The 24,233-nt window shown below is 40.3% G+C and overlaps 1 protein-coding gene across 2 annotated transcripts in view; it reads left to right on the forward strand.

Annotated features, from left to right (window-relative positions):
• NAB1 (NGFI-A binding protein 1) overlaps positions 1-12,629 on the forward strand; it is a 51,672-nt gene extending 39,043 nt beyond the window's left edge. The window contains exons 5-8 of one of the 2 annotated variants that reach the window (XM_013967703.2): positions 1,902-1,991; positions 3,650-3,812; positions 6,221-6,337; positions 7,894-12,629. In XM_013967703.2, coding sequence (XP_013823157.2) covers positions 1,902-1,991; positions 3,650-3,812; positions 6,221-6,337; positions 7,894-7,982 — 459 coding nt within the window. In that variant the 3' untranslated portion in view covers positions 7,983-12,629. The remainder of the gene's footprint in view (positions 1-1,901; positions 1,992-3,649; positions 3,813-6,220; positions 6,338-7,893) is intronic. The other variant, XM_013967707.2, reaches the window with a different exon arrangement.

Here is a 24,233-nt window from a genome sequence, read left to right on the forward strand (position 1 = left end):
ATACACTTGTATAAAATTCATTCTAGTTCAGTTAGTGATTGTATTCTATGCATTCCTTTAAGCCCAAGTCCTTGGGCAGTACAAGCCTAGAAGTCCTTGGTCTTGTTCAGGCCTAGAAAGGTGGCTATTCTTAATTTGAAAAGACTGATTGTATATCAACCCACCATGGAGCTACATAAGCCTATTTCAAGATGTTAAATTTATTTTCTCTTGACTCTAAATTACTTTATTTCATGTCTCTGAATATTTTTTAATGGGCAATTAATAATAATTATTAGGAAATGAATTTTAGTAGATGTAATATTTGAAAGCATGAGATTTACAGTAGAGAAATAATTTTTTGAAAAGACCCTGATGGGGAAAGTATGAATCAGTATTTCATACTTGAAATAGTATAAATAATCTTATTATTACATCTTTTTCTGCTCTGTTATTATATAACAATTATAGTTTTTCATTATTCACCCTTTGCTACAAACATAAAGCTTTATCAAACAAGGAGAAAAATGTTTTGGATGTTAATGACAATATCTTTGAGGATCTCTTATAGTAGAGTTAGTAAAACCATGTTATCATGATGTTTGTAGTTATAAATTTTATATGGAGCACTAAACAGGCAAAGAAATTTGATAAAATTAGTAAATGGATTTGCATATATATAATATGTATATATGTATGGTATAAAATGGAAATAAGTTGAAATGTTATCTAAGAGTAGAGTGGCCCAAGTACACTCTACTTAATATAAGATAGATATAAACAAGTATATATAAGAATACCAACTGATACATTTATTCAGTAGTTATTGTATGCTAAAGCAATATCTCATTTGCTTTCTCTCACAACAGCCCTGGTAGATAGGTTCTCTTACCCTGATTCTCCATATGAAGACACTGAAGTTCAGAAGGGCTAAGTTACTCATCCAGTGGCGTGTAGCTAGTAAGTGGTGGTGGAGGCAGAACACAGGTAGAGGTCCTTCTGATTCCCCCCCTCATTGTGCATCATGTAAAATGGTAAAAGAAACGTTAAGTCAGCTTGGAAGAATTCCGCAGAAATCTGGGTTGGAAGTTTACTTTGGATCTTTACCACATTACGTGTAACAAAATAAATTCCAGATAGGTTAGAGAGTTAACATTTTAAAAACGAAAGAACCAATAGAATAAAGCTTTAGAAAACTAGAGGGTAGAGTTGAATACCTCTCAGATCTCCGAAAGAGAATGTCTTTTGAATTGTATAGTAATAGAAGTCACAAAGTAGAATCTAAGTGTATATTCAGTATAGCTACCATATGTAAAGTTAAATTGTTTTGGCTTATCAAAACAAAAATATAAATTGGCAAAAATTAAGAAAGCAACACCCAGTACTGGCGAGGAAAGCTGTCATACTTTGCTTACGGTACAATGGAGCAGTAAAGGCCCTTGAGGAACATCTGTGATGGACATAAAAGTGTTCATCCTTTTGTACCAGTTCTCCTTCTGGTAATCTGTCGTATTAGATAATCTGAACTATAGAAAATGTTATTTCCATGAAAGTATTTTTGCAGTATTTTTCATAAAACCAAAAATAAGGCAAATAATCTAAATGTCCAATATGAAGATGATGAATAAACAGTCAAACCACCAGATGAAATGTTATATAATTATTATTAGCAGTGATCATAAAATCTGTGTTTCAGTGTAAACCGCTGTGAATGTATAAACTTTTTTATCTTTTAACATCTATGTTTTATTGAGGTTGCAGCTGTGCACCATGAAAGACTGAAATGAAGTATTGTATGTTAAAATCTTAATCTTGATTATTCAGGTATCAGGATTTAAAAGATGGATTTCTTTGCTTCATCTTCTGAGTTTTTGATAATATGGTTATTTTGAAGTAAAAAGTACATATTCTTTGACTCACAGGATGGGTTTCCAGATTTCCAGGACTCTGTGCAGACACTCTTCCAGCAGGCTAAAGCTAAGAGTGAGGAGCTCACTGCTCTTAGCTCACAGGTAACGTCAGCCAGGAGTTAACACTTCATAACAGCTTCGGTGGGTGAAAAACTCAATGGCCCCTTCAGCTAGCTTCAGTTTTAAATTCAGTGTCATCCAAAGACTAAATTTATTCCTGGTTGTTTTTACAGTGTCATCTGATCCACAGTTGTGTCAGCAAGATAGCAGTATCAGCTAGGTTTGGTCTGCTTTGTGAGCAGAACCCAGTATCTGCTACTTGTTTATTCTTTTTAGTTTTGTAGGAAGTAAGACAGATTCTCTACTTAAGAAAACTCAGAAGAAGCAACTTGATACCAGGAAAACAGCCATGGTGACTCTGTGTGTATTTCAGCTGTGAAATAAAACAATTCTAGTTCTCAGTAAAATAGTAATAGTAAATTGTTGCCACTGTTGAATCATTTCAATTCATGTATCGTGAAAAACTTAATAGGTATTTTCAGGTGCTTTTGCTACTAAGTAATTTTATTGTGTACACAGAAATTAACATTTTTAAAAGTCATTTCTGCCTTTTAGTAGGTACTGTAAGTTTTATTCTTACTTGATCTTCTCACTTCTAATGACGAATCTGCTTGTGATCAGATTTAGTGGTGCCAAGTTTTGTGTTTTCATGTGAAGAGCGTGAAAAATAAATTTTCCTCCTCCAGAAATCTTATTGAAATTTTATTAATTAGTAATAAATGAATTAGAAGTTACGATTCCTTTTAATCTGGTTTATTTGATTCAGAAAAATACTCTAAGCTTTTATTCTATTTTATGAGTAATTTTATGTGTTAGCATATTTCACCTATTGATTTTTGCTATTGTGAATCAGGATTATTGTAACTAATTTTATATAGCATATTCCTTGTATGAGCCCCCTATGTATGAATCTTCTGTGTAGCATGGCCGTGATTCATATCTGTGCCTTTGGACTATTACCTCCTTGGCAAAATATCACAAATATGGTGCTCTGAATATCTCACACAGGTAATTTAGAACAGTGCATAGAGAACGGACTTACAAAACACATGCAGAGATAAATTTATATGTCAGCCAACTAATTGTGTATTTTAAAACATGTCATTTGATGAGTGGTTGGAAAATACTGCAGTTTTATTCCATGGTGAAGGTGAAGATCCTCCTTGGCACTGAGGTTTTTCTGCATAATTCACATTGTTTAATTTTAGTGGGAGGTGTGTTTGTCTTGTTCTTCTAGACAGCCGTTTTACACCTTTTCTCCCCCAAACATACTGTCATCATATCGGAGTTTGTGTAGTGCCAAGTCCCAAAATTAAAATGCCAAGATTTCACCCTGTGTTAGAAGCAGTTTATAGCAGATGGTGCTATTGCTCTGAGGTTCTTTTTAAAAGAAAAATCTTTAAAAGGACTTGGTACCTTGGAAAACAAAGCTAAGGTTATTCTGCTTTTGAGCTAGAATGGAATTCTCTTTGTAGGATTGAGCAGAAAGCTTTTTTTTCTTTTTGTACAAAATCAAACATTCTGTGTTTTAACATGATGATATAGACATCAGTGCATATTTATGGAACGTGTATACCACATGAAGTGTGAACTAATTTTAATGAATACTAAATATATTTGCTGGAGTCTGAAATTGGCATCTTTAAACCATTAAAAAATCTAGGATGTTTTAGTTATTTTATTTTCGCTTTACTTACTAGCAGCCTGAAAAGGTGATGGCAAAGCAGATGGAGTTCCTCTGCACCCAAGCTGGCTATGACAGACTGCAGCATGCTGAAAGAAGACTGTCTGCAGGACTGTACAGGCAGAGCTCAGACGAGCACAGCCCCAACGGCTTGGCGCCAGACAGTGCTGAGGGACAAGGTACACCCTGAGAGGGGCCCACACCTCTAGTGCCAGCTGCTCGGCGCACTTCCCAAAATGCGATTATAGCTCTCTATCAAAATTTTTAAACTGGCCCCTTTTCTAAAGAGGAAAGAATTCTGCCTGCAAATTTGATTTGTAGTTTTTTTTAACCTTGTTGTTTAGTTGCTAAGTTGTGTCTGACTGTTGAGACCCACATGGACTACAGCGCGCCAGGCTTCCCTGTCCTTCACTATCTCCCGGAGCTTGCTCAAACTCATGTCCATCGAGTCTGTGATGCCATCCAACCATCTCATCCTCTGTCGTCCCCTTCTCCCCCTGCCCTCAGTCTTTCCCAGCATCAGGGTCTTCTCCAGTGAGTCGGCTCTTTGCATCAGGTGGTCAAAGAGTTGGGGCATCAGCTTCAGCATTCGTCCTTCCAGTGAATATTCAGGGTTGATTTCCTTTAGGATGGCCTGTTGTGATCTGCTTGCAGTCCAAGGGACTCTCAGTAGGCTTCCCTAGCACCACAGCCCTAAACAAGAGCTGCCCCATGTAACCGACATGTATTTCATAGAGGGTGGATAGGAATGGGAGATGTGAATAGCATAGATCATTTTTCCTCAAGAAGTGAATTCCATGGGAGATGTTGATCGTTTTTTAAAAGACTAGAACTGTATTTTTTTAAGACTACATAAGCAGATTTGTCTGAAATTTATAACATTTGGTCCCTCAGAGAAGGTGGTAACTGTGTCTAAAATACTATGAGAAATAGAGATTTGGAGAGAGTATAAGAAGGGAGAGACTTGTAGAAATGCTATCTTCTCTCAGGCTTCACGTTGTTCCATAGACTCGGAAGATATTTTGTGTGGCATATACTTTAGAAATTGTTCTCTTAAACTCTTTAGATGTAAAAGGCTTTGCTTCTTGAGTATTTTCGCCATTTTTAAAATTACTTCATTTGTATCCACACATGAAGAAAATTCCAAGTGACTGTCATTCACTCATTCAGCAAATATTTGTTTACATCTCCTGTGTGCCACACTTCTAGATACTGAAAATGTAGCGGTAAGTCGGACAGACCCTGCTTCCCTGCAGCTTATGCTTGAATGGAGAAAGATGGATAGCATCGAAGTATCAGAGTAGATCCTCTCGTTTCAAATAGTGATAGTGTTGAAAGAAAAGCAACTTCGTAGGACCCTTTTTATGTATTACTGTTACACTTTTTTAGAGAGTGGTTACTATAGTCAAAAAAAAAAAATTTCTAAATAGCAATACCATCCTAACCAGCCTTCTTCAACTATAGAGTAAAACATTACATGTTAGTAGATCAGAGTAGTGGTGAAGGACATTCTTCCTTTAAAATATTACAGAAACTTTAGTGGAGGTCTTTTTTAACTTCTCCAGTCATCCTTGACAGTTAAGATTAGAGTTAAGAAATGTTAGTCACTCAGTTGTGTCCAACTCTTCTCAACTCCATGGACTGTACTCCACCTGGCTCCTCTGTCCATAGAATTCTCCAGGCAGGAATACTGGAGTGGGTAGCCATTCCCTTGAGGGATCTTCCTGACGAGACCAGGTCTTCTGCCCTGCAGGCTGATTCCTTACCATCTGAGCCACCAGGGAATCCCGAGAGTTAAGAATCAAAGACATTAATGAAAGCTTTGTTACTCTCATTTGTGACACCAGAATATTCCAATGCAGGGCAGCAGTTTGCTAAGTGTGATGGATTTAGGTTTATGATAGGGAATATGATTTGGTGTATGAGACCTTTTTTTACCATATCTGTGCTAATTACATCTTTTCCTGGCTTTGCCATAGGTTTTGCTGTTGTTCTAGTAATTGGCAACTGACTTGAAGCCATCTCTGTGTCTGTGTGGGAAAGTGTTAGTTGCAAAGAGTGTCCAACTCTTTGTAATCCCATGGACTGTGGCCCACCAGGCTCCTCTGTCCATGGGCTTCTCCAGGCAGGAATACTGGAGTGGGTTGCCATTCCCTTCTCCAGGGGATCTTCCCGACCCAGAGACTGAACCCAGGTCTCCTGCATTGAAGGCAGATTCTTTACCATCTGAGCCACAGAAGAGATTTCTGTGTCTATAGTATTTGTTATTATGTGGTTAATGACCTACCTTGCTAAAATGGTTGCGCTAATAAGAAAGTGCCTGGAAATCTCAGTCTTTTGTTTCATTTGTGATTAGCTTGTCGAAATGTCCTGACAGAACAGGAAATTGTGAGACTAGCGTGAATTGCCGTTTTCTTCCTAAATCATTATCCTGACTGTTTCTCCAGCTAGCATTTACCTTCTTCAGTGCCTGTTGACTTTCCGTACTGGTTTCTTAAGGAGTGTTCAGGCGATTCATGGAAACTTATTTTTAAGAAAGCCGTGACGCCTTTTTAACTATTCATATTGCTTTTTTTCTTTTCATTAGGAGAAAGACCTTTGAATCTCCGAATGCCTAATTTACAGAACAGACAGCCCCATCATTTTGTGGTGGATGGGGAGCTGAGTAGACATTACTCCAGTGAGGCAAAGTCCCACTCATCAGGTGAAAATGCGTCTCACTCATCAGGATGTGATTAGAGGGAGTAATACTTAAATAAAACGTATTTTGATTTTAATCTCCTAACTTCTGTTTATCCCTCCTTAAAAAGGGGTCATTGCTAACACTGTTACTAGTCAGTTTTCTCGCCTTGGAAATAACAGATTGCCATATTAGTAGCCAGTTTTGTATTGTTTTCTGAAAACATGATATTCCCAAAAATAGAGAAGGAAAAGCGCTTGAAGGCTGGGATTATTTTGATTACCTATGACATGACTGGTGGCTTTATGCAGGGTTGTAAACCAGGTAATAAATGACTGGCTTTAGATACTATATTCCCTGTTCCAGCCTTTCATAATATGAAATTGATTGATTATATGTTTGCTATCATGTTAAGAAAACCACTTGTGTTTTTCTAAAATCTAAACTTTTCATGCAGCTGCATTTGGGGGTGATACTTGTATTTCAGAAGTAAACTGAACTCCATAAAAGGGCAAGCTGTCCCTCGTATAGCCTGGTGTTTTCATGTTTTTATCCAAGCAAAGTGAGTGAGAGTTAAAGGCATTAGAGACCAGCACCATTTGAAAGAATCCAGTATTGTTCAGGCTTTGAGTTAAAGTAACTTTAGGAGCCACTTGAAGTCAGCTGTCTCGTCTGTAAAACATAATTTCTGCCTCATTGAGTAGTTAGGAGGATTAAACAGGATAATCTATATGAATTGCCTGGCTGATAAGAATTCAGTAAATGGTAGCTACTATTACTATTTGTATGCTAAATTTCTGTACAGAGAGGGAAATTCATAAAGTCAACTTCCTAATCTCAGATAAGCCATTAATGTTGTTGCTTTTCTAGAATCCTTCTTAAAGTGTATGTGTGTATGTGTGTATCCCCCAGTATTAATACCTCACATAAATAAATATTACATTTTATTGTCATTCTGTAGTACGTATTTGAGGTTCAAATAATTATTCATGTAACTCTTAAGGAATGAGTCCTTATGAAAAACAGAATCTTCATTCTTTTATCCCTGTTTCTCCCGCATTAAGGTTTCGTGGCTAGAGAAACTTAAAAGTAGTCCCATGTTTAAACATGAAAAATGACTTTCTGCCTCTGCCTTCATTGGTAGTAAATATTTTGGCCAGTAACTCTGTTGTATGTGAGCAACCAGTTTTATTTTAGATATTTTATTTATCACTTTGGACCAAGCATTGAATAAAAATCAGTAGGTCCTATATGCTGTGTGCTTTACATGCGTTTTGTAATTTGGGTCTCATACTACCGTGTATAGATCCAGTCCACATTTTATAGATGAAGACACTAAGGCTTAGAGAGATGTGTAACTTGCCTAGAGATGTATACAGCTAGTAATTGGTAAAAATGGAGTATAAATCCAGAATCCAAAATCTTAGCCACAATATTATAAGCATAAAAATTTTGTACGGAATGGCAGTTACAAATAGTTGATACTGCTTGCTTTGGGGTTTGATTTTGGGGTTTCCTTTTTGTTTTTTGGTGACCTTTGATTTAAAGTATTAATATATTTTGTTTCCATTTTTGAACAGAGAGCCTTGGGATTTTAAAAGACTATCCTCACTCAGCTTTTACTTTGGAAAAGAAGGTCATCAAAACAGAGCCTGAAGATTCAAGATAGCCGTGGTTCTTCCACTGTTCTCTGGAAATGGCATCAGAGTTAAGGATAATGCTCCATCATAGAAATAAGCCTTAATAACCAATGTTGCCTCATTCAGCACAAACAGATTTCATAGCCAAAGCATAAGGACTGATACAGTAGTCTGTGGAAACCAGGAAGACAAAACTGCAGCCACAAAGGAGTAAACTGAGAGAATGTTGCAAGCTGTAACAGAAATACTGATCCACATTCCTGTGGAAGTCATTTTATGTGGAAAGGCTTACAAATTAATACTGTAAGCATTCATTATTTAAGAATGTACAATGTATTTGTGTAATTTATAGAAGTAAAATGTAGATGTTGAGACCTGTTTGGACCAATAGATGTGGATAAAGTTTATTTTACTTGAAATTTCTTTGTCTGCTTTAAGTGTTTTACGTAAATATTATTGTACGTCAGAGTTTAGAATCTTTGCAGTCATAAAAAAGAAAGTTTAAGTGGTGTAGTTGTTGGCAAGGTTGTAATGACTTTGGAAAAATGGAAAGCAGATACTCAGTTTAAGCCAAGGAAAATGTTGTAGTTTTAATATCTCATAAAACTGATTTTGTTTAAATAGGAAATGTCTCATTTCTTAGCAGTCAGATGTCATTTTTACTGGCTTAATTAGGCAGTAGTTAATAAATACTGGAGTAGAGTTAAAAGGATGAGCAACAGAGTAGAAAAATCTCTGCTACCTGGTTGATCCAGGTTGCATACTCTGATAGCTACTTAAAATATAACAAAAATAGGAAGCTGCTCCTTGGACAGAGAACCTGGAACAGATGGGACTGATGCATAAAAGCCGTGACTTAAACATTGTTATTTCAGAATGTGTTATATAGATTAAGACTTAGTAAGTTAACCCTAAATGTGAGAAGAATGATGACTGTTAACAAAGGCTATATACATAGTAGAGTAAGCACTGTTTTATATCCAGAAATTCCTGTTCGTAGAAAATCCTTTTCTACGTACCAGAGTCAGAGAAGCTAGATGGTTCTCCCTGGGGACATATTCCCATCCAAACTGTTCACAGTTGTGGGCAACCGGTGCATCCACACTTGCAGGCATATTTCTGTGGAGGTTTAGTTGACACCTATATTCATTATTTATTTTACAGTTTCATTTTTGTATACTTTTCGGATTTATGAATGCAGTTTTTTCTTAAAACTCACTTTAACTTGAAAATCTGTTTTGATTCTCCCTGTTTAGTTAGTGGGGTATATACATATATATGAGAGTGTGCTTAAATGTTAATAACGTACTTGCATACTTATCAAAATTTCCCATTGGAATCCATAGTGGAAAACAAATACTATTTCTGCCAAGGTATATTTTTCTGTTGGTTTAAGAGGAGAAGATGTTTGACAGCTTTACCTCCTTCCTCCAGATTTAAACCCAGAGATTGCCCAGGAGAGTGTATTGACCTGGAGTATGTATGTGTTTGTTTTCAGTTCTGCTCTGAGTCATAACTGAATAAAAATATTAAGTTACAGTCTGTTATGTTAAAATTCGTCAGCCAGATGTTAGATGAAACGTCTGCACTGTAGTCTCTGATCACTGTCACATATATAATCCCTTTTTCGTGTTGATTTGTAGAATAGCTTTACAGTAGAAACACCAGTAAACAACTTTTATACGATTAAAAGGCTTTTTTCCCTTCTTCAATGTTTTAATTGTACCATAGTGTTTTGCCCACTGAAGAAGCTTCTTATGGACCTTGCAACTTTGTTGCTAGCTTGAGGTTGATAATTGTGGTTGTATTGTTCCCTGTCTGTAGAAATAGTATGAATATGATTTACATAGATTGTTCAGTTTTTAATATTAGCCATAGAACTGGTTAGTATCTCAGTAGTTTCATGAAACGTTTCCTGTATTCTAATCTATTTTGAGAAATTTTGTGGGTTTTTTTTTTAATTGTGTCTTATAGTTCAAGTTTGTAGATTTTAATAAGCAACAATTTTTAAAGATGTGGTGATCTTCCAACTGATATTTATCTGTCTTTCACAACCACACACACTGCATCTTTAAATCCATGAATAAGTTTCCTTAAGCATCATACTTTTCTGGTTTTGTTCGTGCTTAGGGATAAGGGGGAAGCACAAGAAAAATTTCAGTAGAATACAGTTTTTATTTTGTAAACACTAATGTATTAAACTTGCTATACATTGAAGCAAATAATATATATTTTTATTTGAATTGTATATATGAATTGGGTGTTATAACTAGTCGATTTTTTCATTGTGTTAGAGGTATTTTCACTGAACAAGGTCAATTGGTTACCTCAGTATTACAGCCAATATAGTCCAAGGGACCATTTCTCTCCAAGTCTTGTGTTGTATTTTACTATGTGAAGTCCTCGTTTCCGTGACTCTAAAAGCTGTTGGTGAGGTGGGATGAGTGCACTTGCTTCCTGTGGCAATAAAGACTTTCTGTGCCTCACACTTCTATGTTTGTAGTTTTCTGCATAGCATTCCTCGCAGCAGTACTAGCCTGCCTGTCTCCCTGCTCGTCTGGTCTGGGCTTGCAAAGAGTCGGACACGACTGAGCGACTGAACTGAACTGAGTGCCAGGGCCAGGGGCTTCTGCCTTAAGCCTGTTATTGTCGGCCGCCTTCCTCTCTGTAAGGTTATTGGCAGGCAGCCACTCGGTTTACACCGGCTGTCAGAGACTTTCGTTTATATTGTTCTCACAAGAAAGTTACAAAGACATTTTGAAAACTACCCACTGTGTCTAACCAACTGAATCATTAGGACTTAAGACTTTGCAAACATACTAATATTTGCAAAGTGTTAATGTGACTTGGCCTCAGTATTAAGGGCTGTATATGAAATTGAACTAACCTGTGGTAGAGAATTAGCAAAAGCCTTGCTGTGAAATTGTAATGGGTGAGTTTGGTAGATTAATAGCTTCAACGCAGAGCCAGTGGCTCGGGTGAGAGTGGAGGCCACAGAAAAAAAATAGAAGACGTGAACTTTGCCCTTTGGGAACCCAATACCTAGTTGAATGGGAATTATTTGTCACTCAGATAAAATCCAGATTCCACTGTGTTACAGAGGGATAAATAAGGAACTGACATTTAAGTGAATTCTGTGTTCAGTAGGCGTTATGGGAGTACATGCTTTACAGGTGAAAGAAAGCGCATTGAGTGAGTGAGTCTGGCGACGAGCCAGGACTGGAAAGATGTGGGGCATGCCTATAAAGCTGTAGTGGGCGTGCATTTCACTTGGAGGTCACTTTTTTAAAAGCTTCAAAATAATGCTTGCCATGGATAATCATTCTTTTGACAGTCCCACTGAACTTGTGAAAAGGCAGGGGCTTAATGTGTTAGGACTAAATATTACTGTCAGCTGCCTGCATTTCTATGAAGTTTTTGGCAGACACATACTCAGTTGACTCTTCTGTCAGAAAGAGACTTTGGTTTATATTGTTCTCACTTAATGAGGTTACAAAGACATTTTTAAAACTACCCACCGTATCTAACCAACTAAATCAATAAAAAGGGGGAACATCAGGATCTAAGACTTTGCAAACTTATTAATATTTGCAAAGTGTTAATGTAACTAGGTCTCAGTATTAAGGCTTATGCTTTTTCCTGTCCTTAATTAGTAAAACCGCCTGGGGAAAAGTTCTAGGATTTGGCGATTATGAGCACCTAGTGAACCTTTACAGTTTAAGAGCTGAAGCCTAAATAAGCATGTAAAGAATTTCCTAACATGGTCTGCTCACTTGGCTTCTCAGATGTTTAAGTATTACTGACACAATACCCATTGTGCTTGTGACTTCACCTAATACTGCACTGACTCTTCAAAAGAAAATCAACAGAGGTAGTAACCTAGTGAAACTCTCAGGAGGTCTATCTCTTATAGGAAGTGAATTCATCAGTAAATCGCTGAAGTTAGAGTTGAGCAAACATTTTTGTGTTTGTAACAGCTTGAAGCATAAGACCAAATATGGTAGCTGCTGTTTAACTAAAAACCACCTTATGGTCCAGCTGTGTGCATGGGTGGTGTTTCAGGGAATCAGACTTATTTATTTGTTACTATCTGTGGGTGTTCTCATAAATGAGATAATCTTAAGTGGGCCTCCAGACTTAATAAAAGAATGATCCAGTGTCAAGAAATTCGTTTTTTATTGTAAATATGTTTAATTTCAGAAAACCTTACTGTTGATTATTTTCGTAGTGGCTCTACAAGATGATTCTTACTTTACATTGACGCGATCAAAAGCTAAATTTTGAGCTAAATTATTTGAGTATGCACCAGTTACAGCTTTAAAATCTCTTCTCTGGCATCTGTTTCTACTGACCTATGAAAAAAATTTTAAGAAGAAAAAACCACCTCTATGGTGTTACAAATTTTTTGTGCAGAAAAAGCTAATCAGAAATTTATTTTGTAAATTCATTATCAACTTATTAAAGTTAGAATCTGAAAACTTACTGTGTTTTAAGTTTTTAAGTTTATCTTATAAATTTTTTCTGTCTGTAAGTTTAACAATTTTTAGGGAACTATGAATAATCCGTTGGTTCCATTTACAAAATTGGTTTAAAAATCCCTTATATTTTATCCTTTCATACTCCTCCTGTCTTCTGAGGGCCACAATTTTGAATCATTAAAACAATATCCTGTTGAATTCTAAGTCTCCTGGTTGTGTCTGTTTGATCCCAGTTTCCAGGGTTATTTTTCTACAGCTAAATAATCTGCTTCCAAGTATTACTCCCAGTAAGGTTAAAGGTCTAGTTTTTACCAGTTCATCTTAATTAGGGGAAATTTTTATGGCATTTTTGTAGCAACTGTATACAACTCTCAAGGAACATCACAAATGAATTGCAAAAAAATACTGATCTTAGTTTCACCGCAACATTCAGATCAAATGTTTAGTTATCCTTTTTCTGTTTTATTCTTACTGCCTGATTCCAGACACTTAAGTGAGAAGTTACCTCGAATTTTTCTACTCTACTATATAATTGCTGTCTATTTAAGTTTTCCAGTGTAGGTTCTCAAAAGAATTGATTTCTTCACAGTATCAGAAATAGAGTTAATTGAATGCTGCCATCAAACATAATATTGTAAAATGCAGATGAAGTACATGTAACACTGGTTCAAGATGATACCACCACACAAGTGTTAACAATCAACCCAAGAATTTTTCTCATCCGCCTATTAAGAGTGACAGGTTTTTGTCAATTTCCTGGTAGTCCAAACAATTTGGTAATCTACCAAGGCTAGTTTTACTGTGGGTGAGCACCAGTGACGGTATAAGTTAGATTGTGCTTCATATTTACACATTCTGAAACTTTATGAGTCATCTTTGCATTAGAAGTTTGCACCTCATAAATTTATGCTTAAAAGTGCCATGTTCAACACCCACACACAATCCTAAGCAAGTAAGGCCATTCTCTTGCAACCGTCACAGATACCCTCTGCTGACAGGTCATTTAGGCTCAAGTATGTAGGAAGATATTTAAGTAGTGCGCACGTAGGTGGAATCTTACCGGTAACTGGCTCAGCTGAGGATTTTATAGTTTTCTGAGACTCCATACCATCCTCAACTGTGAACTGTTAAACCAGACATCTGTGGTCTAGCCCCATACCCTGTTATTTAGTAGCCTTCCCAGAAGACAAAGTGATGTTTTTTTGGTGGCATGTTCTTATACTGTAAGCCCTCCAACGTCTCATCATTTTAGTTAAAATTCTAAAGAAGAGGTACAGCATGCTTTCTACCCTTAAGTCTCTGACAGCATAATGTGAGGATGTTTTCCATCAGCAGTTAGAATGGACAAGGTCGTCTTCCTTTCTGAATTCAGCCAGCCATTCTATAAGAACATGCTGGTACAATGATTGACGGAACTTCTGCACGCATCAGCTAATTCTCAAGTTGGAGCACATCTTTCTGATTGTTACCAGTGAGAAGACAGCTTGACTGGTGAGATAGACCTATCACAGATAAAACCAGATACTTGATTCCAATTCCTAAGAGTTTTTAAAAACCATTCACTTGTTTTATATATATATATATATATATATATATAGTGAAATCTATTTTATTCTCCTTTCCTGGACTGAGTGGAAAAATTCTGGAAGTAACACCTTTATTGAAAGCTTGCACACCATCTTTATCATCACAGTTGTGACCTAATTAATCCCTTTCCACAAACCAGCACAGTTGCACTGATTTCCTCTTTTTATGAAAGAAAAACTAGGTTGAGAGGTTTGGAAGCTCATTGATACCTTGAGAAGGAATTAATTTGCAGGTGACAATTGTTTCTACCTTGGTTTCTGTCCTTAATGAAAGAAAAGCTCTGTGCATTTAAAACCCCAAAGTTGCCTCCAGCTCCTTTATGTGGACCAATGTGAGGGCTCCGGTGAGACAATTAAAGAAGGTTGAGAAAAGAAGCAGCAAGGAACCGACACCCTCAAATAAACCGACACCCTCAAATATAAAGATTGTTTCTTTTTTGTTGTTGTTTTTCTTTTTAAAGTTTTATTATGGAAAATTCTAAAACACACACAAGTTAAAAGAACGCAGACAGCACCCAGGTTTACTCTTGTTGTTTAGGCGCTCAGTCATGTCTGACACTTTGCGACCCCATAGACTAGCCCACCAGGCTCCTCTGTCCATGGGATTCTCCAGGCAAGAATACTGGAGTGGGTTGCCATCTCCTTCTCCATACTTTGTTTCTTAAATGGACAGTCTTCAGAGAAATCATGTGTTGTTTTGTTAAGTATTTTCTTAAAATTCCAGGGTTTTCTAAATAAGGCAAAAATGATCATGAACATTTTTTAGTCATGCGTCTGAGAATAAGAACAAATTAAGGTATGGCTCCTGAACTTGAAACATTTATAATACTAAACAGAAGACATTGTTCAGAACAAACTCAAAGAATAAGAATTACAAACAGCTCACATCCAGACCCATCCTCTGCCTTCACTCCAGGGCTTCCGTACCAGGAATGGGTATGGGTGCCAGTCATCTTGGAGGCTGCTGGCGGGGGCGGGCTGGGGAGGCAGGCCATGAGCTCTGCCGGACACACTGAGTTTGACAGGCCCTGTTTTGTCTTCAGTTCAGTTCAGTCGCTCAGTCGTGTCTGAGTCTGCGACCCCATGAATCACAGCATGCCAGGCCTCCCTGTCCATCACCAACTCCCACAGTTCACTCAGACACATGTCCATCGAGTCAGTGATGCCATCCAGCCATCTCATCCTCTGTCGTCCCCTTCTCCTCCTGCCCCCAATCCCTTCCAGCATCAGAGTCTTTTCCAATGAGTCAGCTCTTCGCATGAGGTGGCCAAAGTGCTGGAGTTTCAGCTTTAACATCATTCCTTCCAAAGAAATCCCAGGGCTGATCTTCAGAACGGACTGGCTGGATCGCCTTGCAGTCCAAGGGACTCTCAAGAGTCCTCCAACACCACAGTTCAAAAGCATCAATTCTTCAGCGCTCAGCCTTCACAGTCCAACTCTCACATCCATACATGACCACAGGAAAAACCATAGCCCTGACTAGACGGACCTTAGTCGGCAAAATAATATCTCTGCTTTTAAATATGCTATCTAGGTTGGTCATAACTTTTCTTCCAAGGAGGAAGTGTCTTTTCATTTCATGGCTGCAATCACCATCTGCAGTGATTTTGGAGCCCAGAAAAATAAAGTCTGACTGTTTCCACTGTTTCTCCATCTATTTCCCATGGAGTGATGGGACCGGATGCCATGATCTTCGTTTTCTGAATGTTGAGCTTTAAGCCAACTTTTTCACTCTCCTCTTTCACTTTCATCAAGAGGCTTTTTAGCTCCTCTTCACTTTCTGCCATAAGGGTGGTGTCATCTGCATATCTGAGGTTATTGATATTTCTCCCGGCAATCTTGATTCCAGCTTGTGTTTCTTCCAGTCCGGCGTTTCTCATGATGTACTCTGCATATAAGTTAAATAAGCAGGGTGACAATATACAGCCTTGACGTACTCCTTTTCCTATTTGGAACCAGTCTGTTGTTCCATGTCCAGTTCTAACTGTTGCTTCCTGACCTGCATACAGATTTCTCAAGAGGCAGGTCAGGTGGTCTGGTATTCCCATCTCGTTCAGAATTTTCCACAGTTTACTGTGATCCACACAGTCAAAGGCTTTGGCATAGTCAATAAAGCAGAAATAGATGTCTTTCTGGAACACTCTTGCTTTTTCCATGATCCAGCGGATGTTGGCAATTTGATCTCTGGTTCCTCTGCCTTTTCTAAAACCAGCTTGAACATCAGGAAGTTCACGGTTCACGTATTACTGAAGCCTGGCTTGGAGAATTTTGAGCATTACTTTACTAGCATGTGAGATGGGTGCAACTGTGTGGTAGTTTGAGCATTCTTTGGCATTGCCTTCCTTTGGGATTGGAATGAAAACTGACCTTTTCCAGTCCTGTGGCCGCTGCTGAGTTTTCCAAATTTGCTGACATATTGAGTGCAGCATCTTCCAGGATTTGAAATAGCTCTACCAGAATTCCATCACTTCCACTAGCTTTGTTCATAGTGATGCTTTCTAAGGCCCACTTGACTTCACATTCCAGGATGTCTGGCTCTAGGTGAGGGATCACGCCATCGTGATTATCCGGGTCATGCAGATCCATTTTGTACAGTTCTTCTGTGTATTCTTGCCACCTCTTCTTAATATCTTCTGCTTCTGTTAGGTCCATACAATTTCTGTCCTTTATCGACCCCATATTTGCATGAAATGTTCCCTTGGTATCTCTAATTTTCTTGAAGAGATCTCTAGTCTTTCCCATTCTGTTCTTTTCCTCTATTTCCTTGCACTGATTGCTGAAGAAGGCTTACTTATCTCTCCTTGCTATTCTTTGGAACTCTGCATTCAGATGCTTATATCTTTCCTCTTCTCCTTTGCTTTTCGCTTCTCTTCTTTTCACAGCTATTTGTAAGGCCTCCCCAGACAGCCATTTTGCTTTTTTGCATTTCTTTTCCATGGGGATGGTCTTGATCCCTGTCTCCTGTACAGTGTCACGAACCTCATTCCATAGTTCATCAGGCACTCTATCTATCAGATCCAGTCCCTTAAATCTATTTCTCACTTCCACTGTATAATCATAAGGGATTTGATTTAGGTCATACCTGAATGGTCTAGCGGTTTTCCCTACTTTCTTCAATTTGAGTCTGAATTTGGTAATAATGAGTTCATGATCTGAGCCACAGTCAGCTCCTGGTCTTGTTTTTGCTGACTGTATAGAGCTTCTCCATCTTTTGCTGCAGAGAATATAATCAATCTCATTTCAGTGTTGACCATCTGGTGATATCCATGTGTAGAGTCTTCTCTTGTGTTGTTGGAAGAGGGTGTTTGCTATGACCAGTGCATTTTCTTGGCAAAACTCTATTAGTCTTTGCCCTGCTTCATTCCGTGTTCCAAGGCCAAATTTGCCTGTTACTCCAGGTATTTCTTGACTTCCTACTTTTGCATTCCAGTCCCCTATAATGAAAAGGACCTCTTTTTTGGGTGTTAGTACTAAAAGGTCTTGCAGGTCTTCATAGAACCGTTCAGCTTCAGTTTCTTCAGCGTTACTGGTTGGGGCCTAGACTTGGATTACTGTGATATTGAATGGTTTGCCTTGGAGACGAACAGAAATCATTCGGTCGTTTTTCTTAGTGGAGCTATTTTGAGTGGTAACAAAGTCTCGGGATCAGGAAAGTCTGAAGCTCCAATCAAGACAGGGTTCATGGATCTGGGCGTTAAACTGGTGTCTCATAAATGGTGGTTGAAGCTATCAGAGGGAGAGAGCACGGAAATAGGAGAGAGTTAGAGTCCTGGGAAATACTCACACGGAGCAGGTGGGAAGAAACACGGAGAAGAGCTGCCAGACATGGAAGAAAGGGCAGTTAGAGAAGTGGAGGGAGAATTAATTCATCCAGGAAGCTACCAAGGAGGTCAGCAGTCATGTCAAAGTAGGTGAGAGTCAAGAGGGACGAGAACAGGCTGTTGGATTTGATTGTTAAATAGGGCTTTGTTAACCTTTTAAGACAGTGGTACCCAACAGGGTAACTGGGGGGGGGGCGGGGGTGGGGGAGGGGAGAACTGATGCAACTGTTCAGTGCGATTCACCAAAGTGAAACAACAGACTGATAAAGGTAATCGAGTATGAAGATTAGTAGTGACCTTGATTTATGGCATCTTTCATTCAAACATAAGGTTTGAATAGACACCACATTCCTGCCTCATCACAGGCTAGACGGCTTTATTTGGGGCTGTTTGAAATCGCACTCACTGTGCAAGCAAAAATCAGTGTATCTAGATCACTTACGCTCAGCCCAACCCCGTCACAGCCTGCATCTCAAAAGGCTGAAGTAGAGGGACTTCCCCGGTGGTTCGTAGTTCGGTGATTAAGAATCGGCCTTGCACTTTGGGGGACGTGGATCTGATCTCTGGTGTGGGAACTATGATACCACGTGCTGTGGAGCAACTGAGCTCTGCACCTCAACTAGAGAGAGTCCCTGCACCACAGTGAGGAAACAGCGAAGATCCCACACGCCACAGCTGAGACCCGATGCAGCTAAATGCTTCTTTTTTTAAATTAAAAAGAAGAAAGGTTGAGGTAGAGTCCCACAACACCTGATCAGGAACACCAAACTTCACAGCAGAAGAGTTTGGTGTAAAAGAAAACCTTTAGGTTTTTTTGGTTTTTTATGCATCTCAGTAAAGCAAGCTTTTAACTGTAAACTACTAATGACTGGACCCGTGACGAAGAAGGGTAGAATGTTAAGATCTCCAGCTCTATCCCCCAGATGAACCTGGGCCCAGCAGTTGGTGGCTTGTCAAAGGACTCACGAGCAACAGGTGACGGAGCCACCTGCCCCGGCGAGCCTCCGGGCCCGTCTCCCTAGTCCGATGCTCTCCTGCAACACCCTGCCTCTCCGCTAGGCGAGATTTTTAGTACTTCCCCAAACAAAACAGAGAACTGTTACTGGCCAGAGAAAATTCAGGAAACATGAATTTGAGTTCTGACTCATCTAGCATTTATTTGCCACCAAGTCACTCATATCTCCACATCTATAGCTGCATTTCCATCACCCAGAGAAGTACAGTTTGGTACTTCAAAGCCGAGCGCTACAGATAAGGACTGAGGGTCAGACAGTCTCTGTTATAAATGGTTTTACCTTCAGGCAGCGAAACATTCAAACAAGTCATTAAAGCCGTTTGACCTTTAGTTTCTCACTTGTAAGAAGCGGATCATGAGATGCTCTCCAGACCCTAGGGCTGCGGTGGAATTATTGCATATAGAGGACACAGAAGAGCGCTAAAATAGTCACAGACTTTTATACAGTATAGACATTGCCTTCTGTGATTCCATGAGTGTCCTCAAGAATCCAGGAGGCTATCCTGATGATGTTTTTAAGTTATTGCTAATATTTACTGAGGAAAAAATTATTAGGGTCTACAAACTTTCTTTCCATTACAGAATATACTTCTTTGCTTATTTGTTGCAAGCCGACTAAAAAGGCCTTTATTCTAACTCCTGGGAGGGTCTGTCACGAAACAAGGGAACACTGAGTAAGGTTAGGGATGCTGGACTCCAATCCTGGACTCGGCTAATGTCTTACTGTGTGACTTGTCAGATAATACCTTTGCTGTACCCTGATTTCCTCTTCTGTGAAAAGAGAGTTGGGCTTCCATGGGTTGTTAATTCTTTGTGCCACATATCCTTCTGATAATCTGATTAAGTGTATTGATTCTCTTCTCATAATGCACCCAGGCCTTAACTTTAGCATAAATTTCAGTAGACTCAAAGCTTAGACAAACCTAGACAGCATATTTAAAAGCAGAGACGTTACTTTGCTAACAAAGATCCATCTAGTCAAAGCTATGGTTTTTCCAGTGGTCATGTATGGATGTGAAAGTTGGACCATGAAAGAAAGCTGAGCACTGAAGAATTGATGCTTTTGAACTGTGGTGTTGGAGAAGACTCTTGAGTGTCCCTAGGACTGCAAGGAGATCCAACCAGTCTATCCTAGAGATCAGTCCTGGGTGTTCTTTGGAAGGACTGATGCTGAAGCTGAAGCTCCAATACTTTGCCAACCTGATGCGAAGAGTTGACTCATTGGAAAGACCCTGATGCTGGGAGGGATTGGGGGCAGGAGGAGAAGGGGACGACAGAGGATGAGATGTCTGGATAGCATCACCGACTCGATGGACGTGAGTTTGAGCAAGCTCTGGGAGTTTGGTGATGGACAGGGAGGCCTGGCGTGCTGCAGTCTATGTGGTGGCAAAGAGTCGGACACGACTGAGCGACTGAACAACAACATGGTCTAACCTAATACAGAACGGACTCCAGGTTAGGAATCCCTAACCTCGTTGGTCTCTTCTAGATTTAATTGTCTAGGAAAGCTCTGACCAAGATGTCAATGTCTATTTTGGGCAAAGATAGCATTCCATTTTCAGTTAGCTTTTTTATTCATTAGAGTTCAGCCTGGATCCTACAGATGGTAGGAGATTTCTGGCACAACGCCACTCCATAAGTAGTTGAAATTTGTGAAGAAAAGGATCTGAAGTCCTCAATATTATTTAAAATGGGAACTCCTGAATCTGTCATCCCATATCTTAAGCAAAGATCATTTTTGGCTCACACATCTAGGCCAGCAACTAAAATACAATGGCACTTTATATAACAAGTTCTTAAATCTGTTCATATTAAAAAGAAATTGAAGAAATTGAAGAACTCCTCTTTGCTTGAAAAGATACATGCAAAGGCAATAAACAAACTTGGATTGTGTTCTTTTTTATATATTACCTGTTCTGAGAATCAGGTAAATGGGCGACAGACCACCTTCTCTATCAGTTACGTAACGACTACAGTAAGCTCTTGGTTGACTGCAGAACAGCCCGTTCAAATCAGTGTAAGCACTTAGGGAAGCTTTTTGAAGAATACAAGTATATCCCAAGGAATCCTGGACAGGATATCAGCGCCAGCTCAGGAGGGACCAGTGCCCAGGAAGCTGAGGGTTCAGAAGTGAATTTGTTTGTTTCCAGCCTCTCAGAGAAGCTAAATGTTTCCTCGTTTCCCCTTCCCTCTGCACATCTACTTTCTCTGTCCCACTAGCAGTGTCTGCTTCAGAATACTCACGGCCAGCTAACCGCACCAAAGACTTTCCACCCAGACCCCAATCAAGACTGATGGAGTCTTGAATGCTCAAATTCCCCCCAAGGAGATTTGATTGCTCCAGCTGAAGGGAGGCAGAGAAGGCAATGGCACCCCACTCCAGCACTCTTGCCTAGAAAATCCCTTGGACAGAGAAGCCTGGTGGGCTGCAGTCCATGGCGTCGCTAAGACTCGGACACGACTGATCAACTTCACTTTCGCTTTTCACTTTCATGCATTGGAGAAGGAAATGGCAACCCACTCCAGTGTTCTTGCCTGGAGAATCCCAGGGACGGGGGAGCCTGGTGGGCAGCCGTCTGTGGGGTGGCACAGAGTTGAACACAACTGAAGTGACTTAGCAGCTTAAGGGAGGAGAGTCATGAGAGCAAAATTTCCCTTAAGCTTCCCTAAAAAGAAGGTGTTAGGAAGAGTGAAAATGGTAGGTAAAGGAATTGACTTTTATACCTAGCATATTTGGTGTTCCTGTTTAGTTGCTAAGTTGTGTCCAACTCTTTCGAAACCCCATGGACTGTAACCCACCAGGTTCCTCTGTCCATGGAGTTTCCCAGACAAGAATCCTGGAGCGGGTTGCCACTTCCTCCTCCAGGGGATCTTCCTGACCCCGGAGTTGAATCCCTGTCTCCTGCACTGCAGGCCATTCTTTACCCCTGAGCCATCGGGGAAACCTGCCTAGCCTATGGCAGACCTCAGATCAAGGCGAAGGGGTCAACACCAGGAGCATTTGATAGCAACTGTGGATGGACCACTGTCACTTGCTCCCAAGGTCCAGTCTCCCTCACGCTCAGAGGGAGCCTTTATGTGGAGAAGACACCCAGAGCCCACAGCTACCCGTTAACATCGGGGAGCTAGTCTGGTATGTCTGTATGTGTTTTCAGATGGCTACCAACACTTGAGGTTTTATGTTACAACCACATTCTGAAATCTTCATCAAGAAAATGTTAGAGTTGCAGAAATAATACAGACTCTCCTAACAAAAACTGTAGGACCATTTAACTACCTATTAGTGTTTAAAAAAGTTTTAAGACAGAAAAATGTAGATTAACTTGGAAACTATACAACTGTATTTGTTATCACTGTTCTGGTTGCTAAATATGTAAGCTCATGTGAGCTAGCTTAAGGAAAATTAGAAATTTATTTTAGAAATACAGTGATATTTAAGAATATGAGGGTGAAAGGGTAGTTCTAACTGGGCAGGAACTGGGAAACTGATGAATATCAGGAGCCCACATACTCCTCTCTGCTTCTCTTTGTAAGTACGCTTTCTTACCATCCCTGCCAATGGGCTTTTTCCTGTTGCCTCATTCACAAAGTGGAATATGACCTCCAAGAATAGTGAGTTTAACCACTTCGGAGGTGACTGAAATATGAATTTGTGTTTCTGTTTTGTACTTCTGCTCCTCCAGAGCCATCCACACTGCCTCAAAGAGAATTAAGAAAGTTCCAGACAGTATGCAAAGACAGTCCATGCTTGCTTGCTTTCCTCCCTCCCGCCCCACAAAGTAAGCTTGTTTTGGTCAGAAACAGTAGCTCTGGAAGCTGAAACTCTTTTTGGTAAGACTTCACATTTTAGGGTAGTTTAAGATTCTTAGGAAAATGGAGAGGAAGATGCAGCAGTTTCCTGTACATCCTGTCTTTCTCCCCCTTCCCCAAGGAGTTTTTCTTCAGGCAGGTTTGGGTGGGGAGGCTTTGCAACCAAATGAGGGTATTGACTGACAAGAGAACAGGCTCGTGGCTGCCAAGGGGGCGAGGGAATAGGAGGAAGGTGGATTGGGAGTTTGGTATTAGCAAGCTCTTAATATATAGAATGGGCTTCCCTGGTGGCTCAGAGGGTAAAGCATCTGCCCGCAATGCGGGAGACCTGGGTTCGATCCCTGGGTCGGGAAGATCCCCTGGAGGAGGAAATGGCAACCCACTCCAGTACTCTTGCCATGGACCTGAAGAATCCCATGGACGGAGGAGCCTGGTGGGCTACAGTCCACAGGGTCGCAAAGAGTCAGACACGACTGAGCAACTTCGCTTTCACTTTCACCTTCATATATAGAATAGTGGAGAGGGAAATGGCAACCCACTCCGGTAGTCTTGCCTGGAGAATCCCGTGGACAGAGGAGCCTGGTGGGTTATAGTCCACAGGGTCGCAGAGAGTCGGACACGACTGAGCGACTAGCACGTATATAGAATGGATGAGCAGCAGGGTCCTACTGCACAGGGAACTGATATCCTGTATTCAACATACTGTGATAATGGGAAAGAAAATACGGAAGGGTGCATTGAGCCTCTTGACGGTGAAGCACGGTGCATTCTGGCGCCACAGGAGCCTAGAGGGCAGAGGGAGCTTGGCCTTGGCGCCGTGGGCAGCGTGGAGATCTGGACCGAGCGGGCCTGGCACAGCAGCACGGGGTGAGGGCATCCGTGGTGGCAGCCGCAGGCTCCCAGAGGGGCGGCGGGGCCCCCGTAAGAGTCAGCACAGCCAGGCGCCAAAGTGCCTCACCTGCAGGGGTAATTTCTCGAATACCTGCCCACAGTAGACGATTGCCCTTGAGTATTTCACAGAAGTCTTGCAAAGAAGCCAGAGTCTTCACGAAGACATGCACAGAAGCCCAAGTTTTAATTTGAATGCGATCGGTTTTGTTGAAAGAAAAAGGGATTGTGAGAAATGAAAGAAAAGACCTTGAAGGAAGCAGGGTATAGAGCTTATATCCTGAAAATAATACAGTAGAAAGAAGCAGGAATAAGACCCTGAGTGTAACTGTCCCTTACCCCCAGAAGAAGGCAGGCAGGTCAGTGAAGCCCGGGATGAGGGACCAGGACCTTCCAGGATCCGCATAGATGAAGGCAGAGCTGGCCTAGAGAAGCTCTGAGTACCTTAGTCAGCAGGGCTGGGAACCAGGTGGGAGATCCCAGCCAGGCCCGCAGATCGTGGGTAACCGCTGGAGTGAGCCCACGCTTGTCCTTGTTTCAGGGACCACAAAGGTCTGGCCTCTGCTGCTTTCCCGCCTGTAGAGGTCCTTCTGCTGACCGCAGCTAGTACATCACATCCCCTTGGCGCAGAAGGGGCCTCCTGGACTCAAGAATTTAAGGATATCTATCTGATCCGCCCATG

Source organism: Capra hircus, chromosome 2, assembly GCF_001704415.2.
Source record: "Capra hircus breed San Clemente chromosome 2, ASM170441v1, whole genome shotgun sequence".
Taxonomy (NCBI): Eukaryota; Metazoa; Chordata; class Mammalia; order Artiodactyla; family Bovidae; genus Capra; species Capra hircus.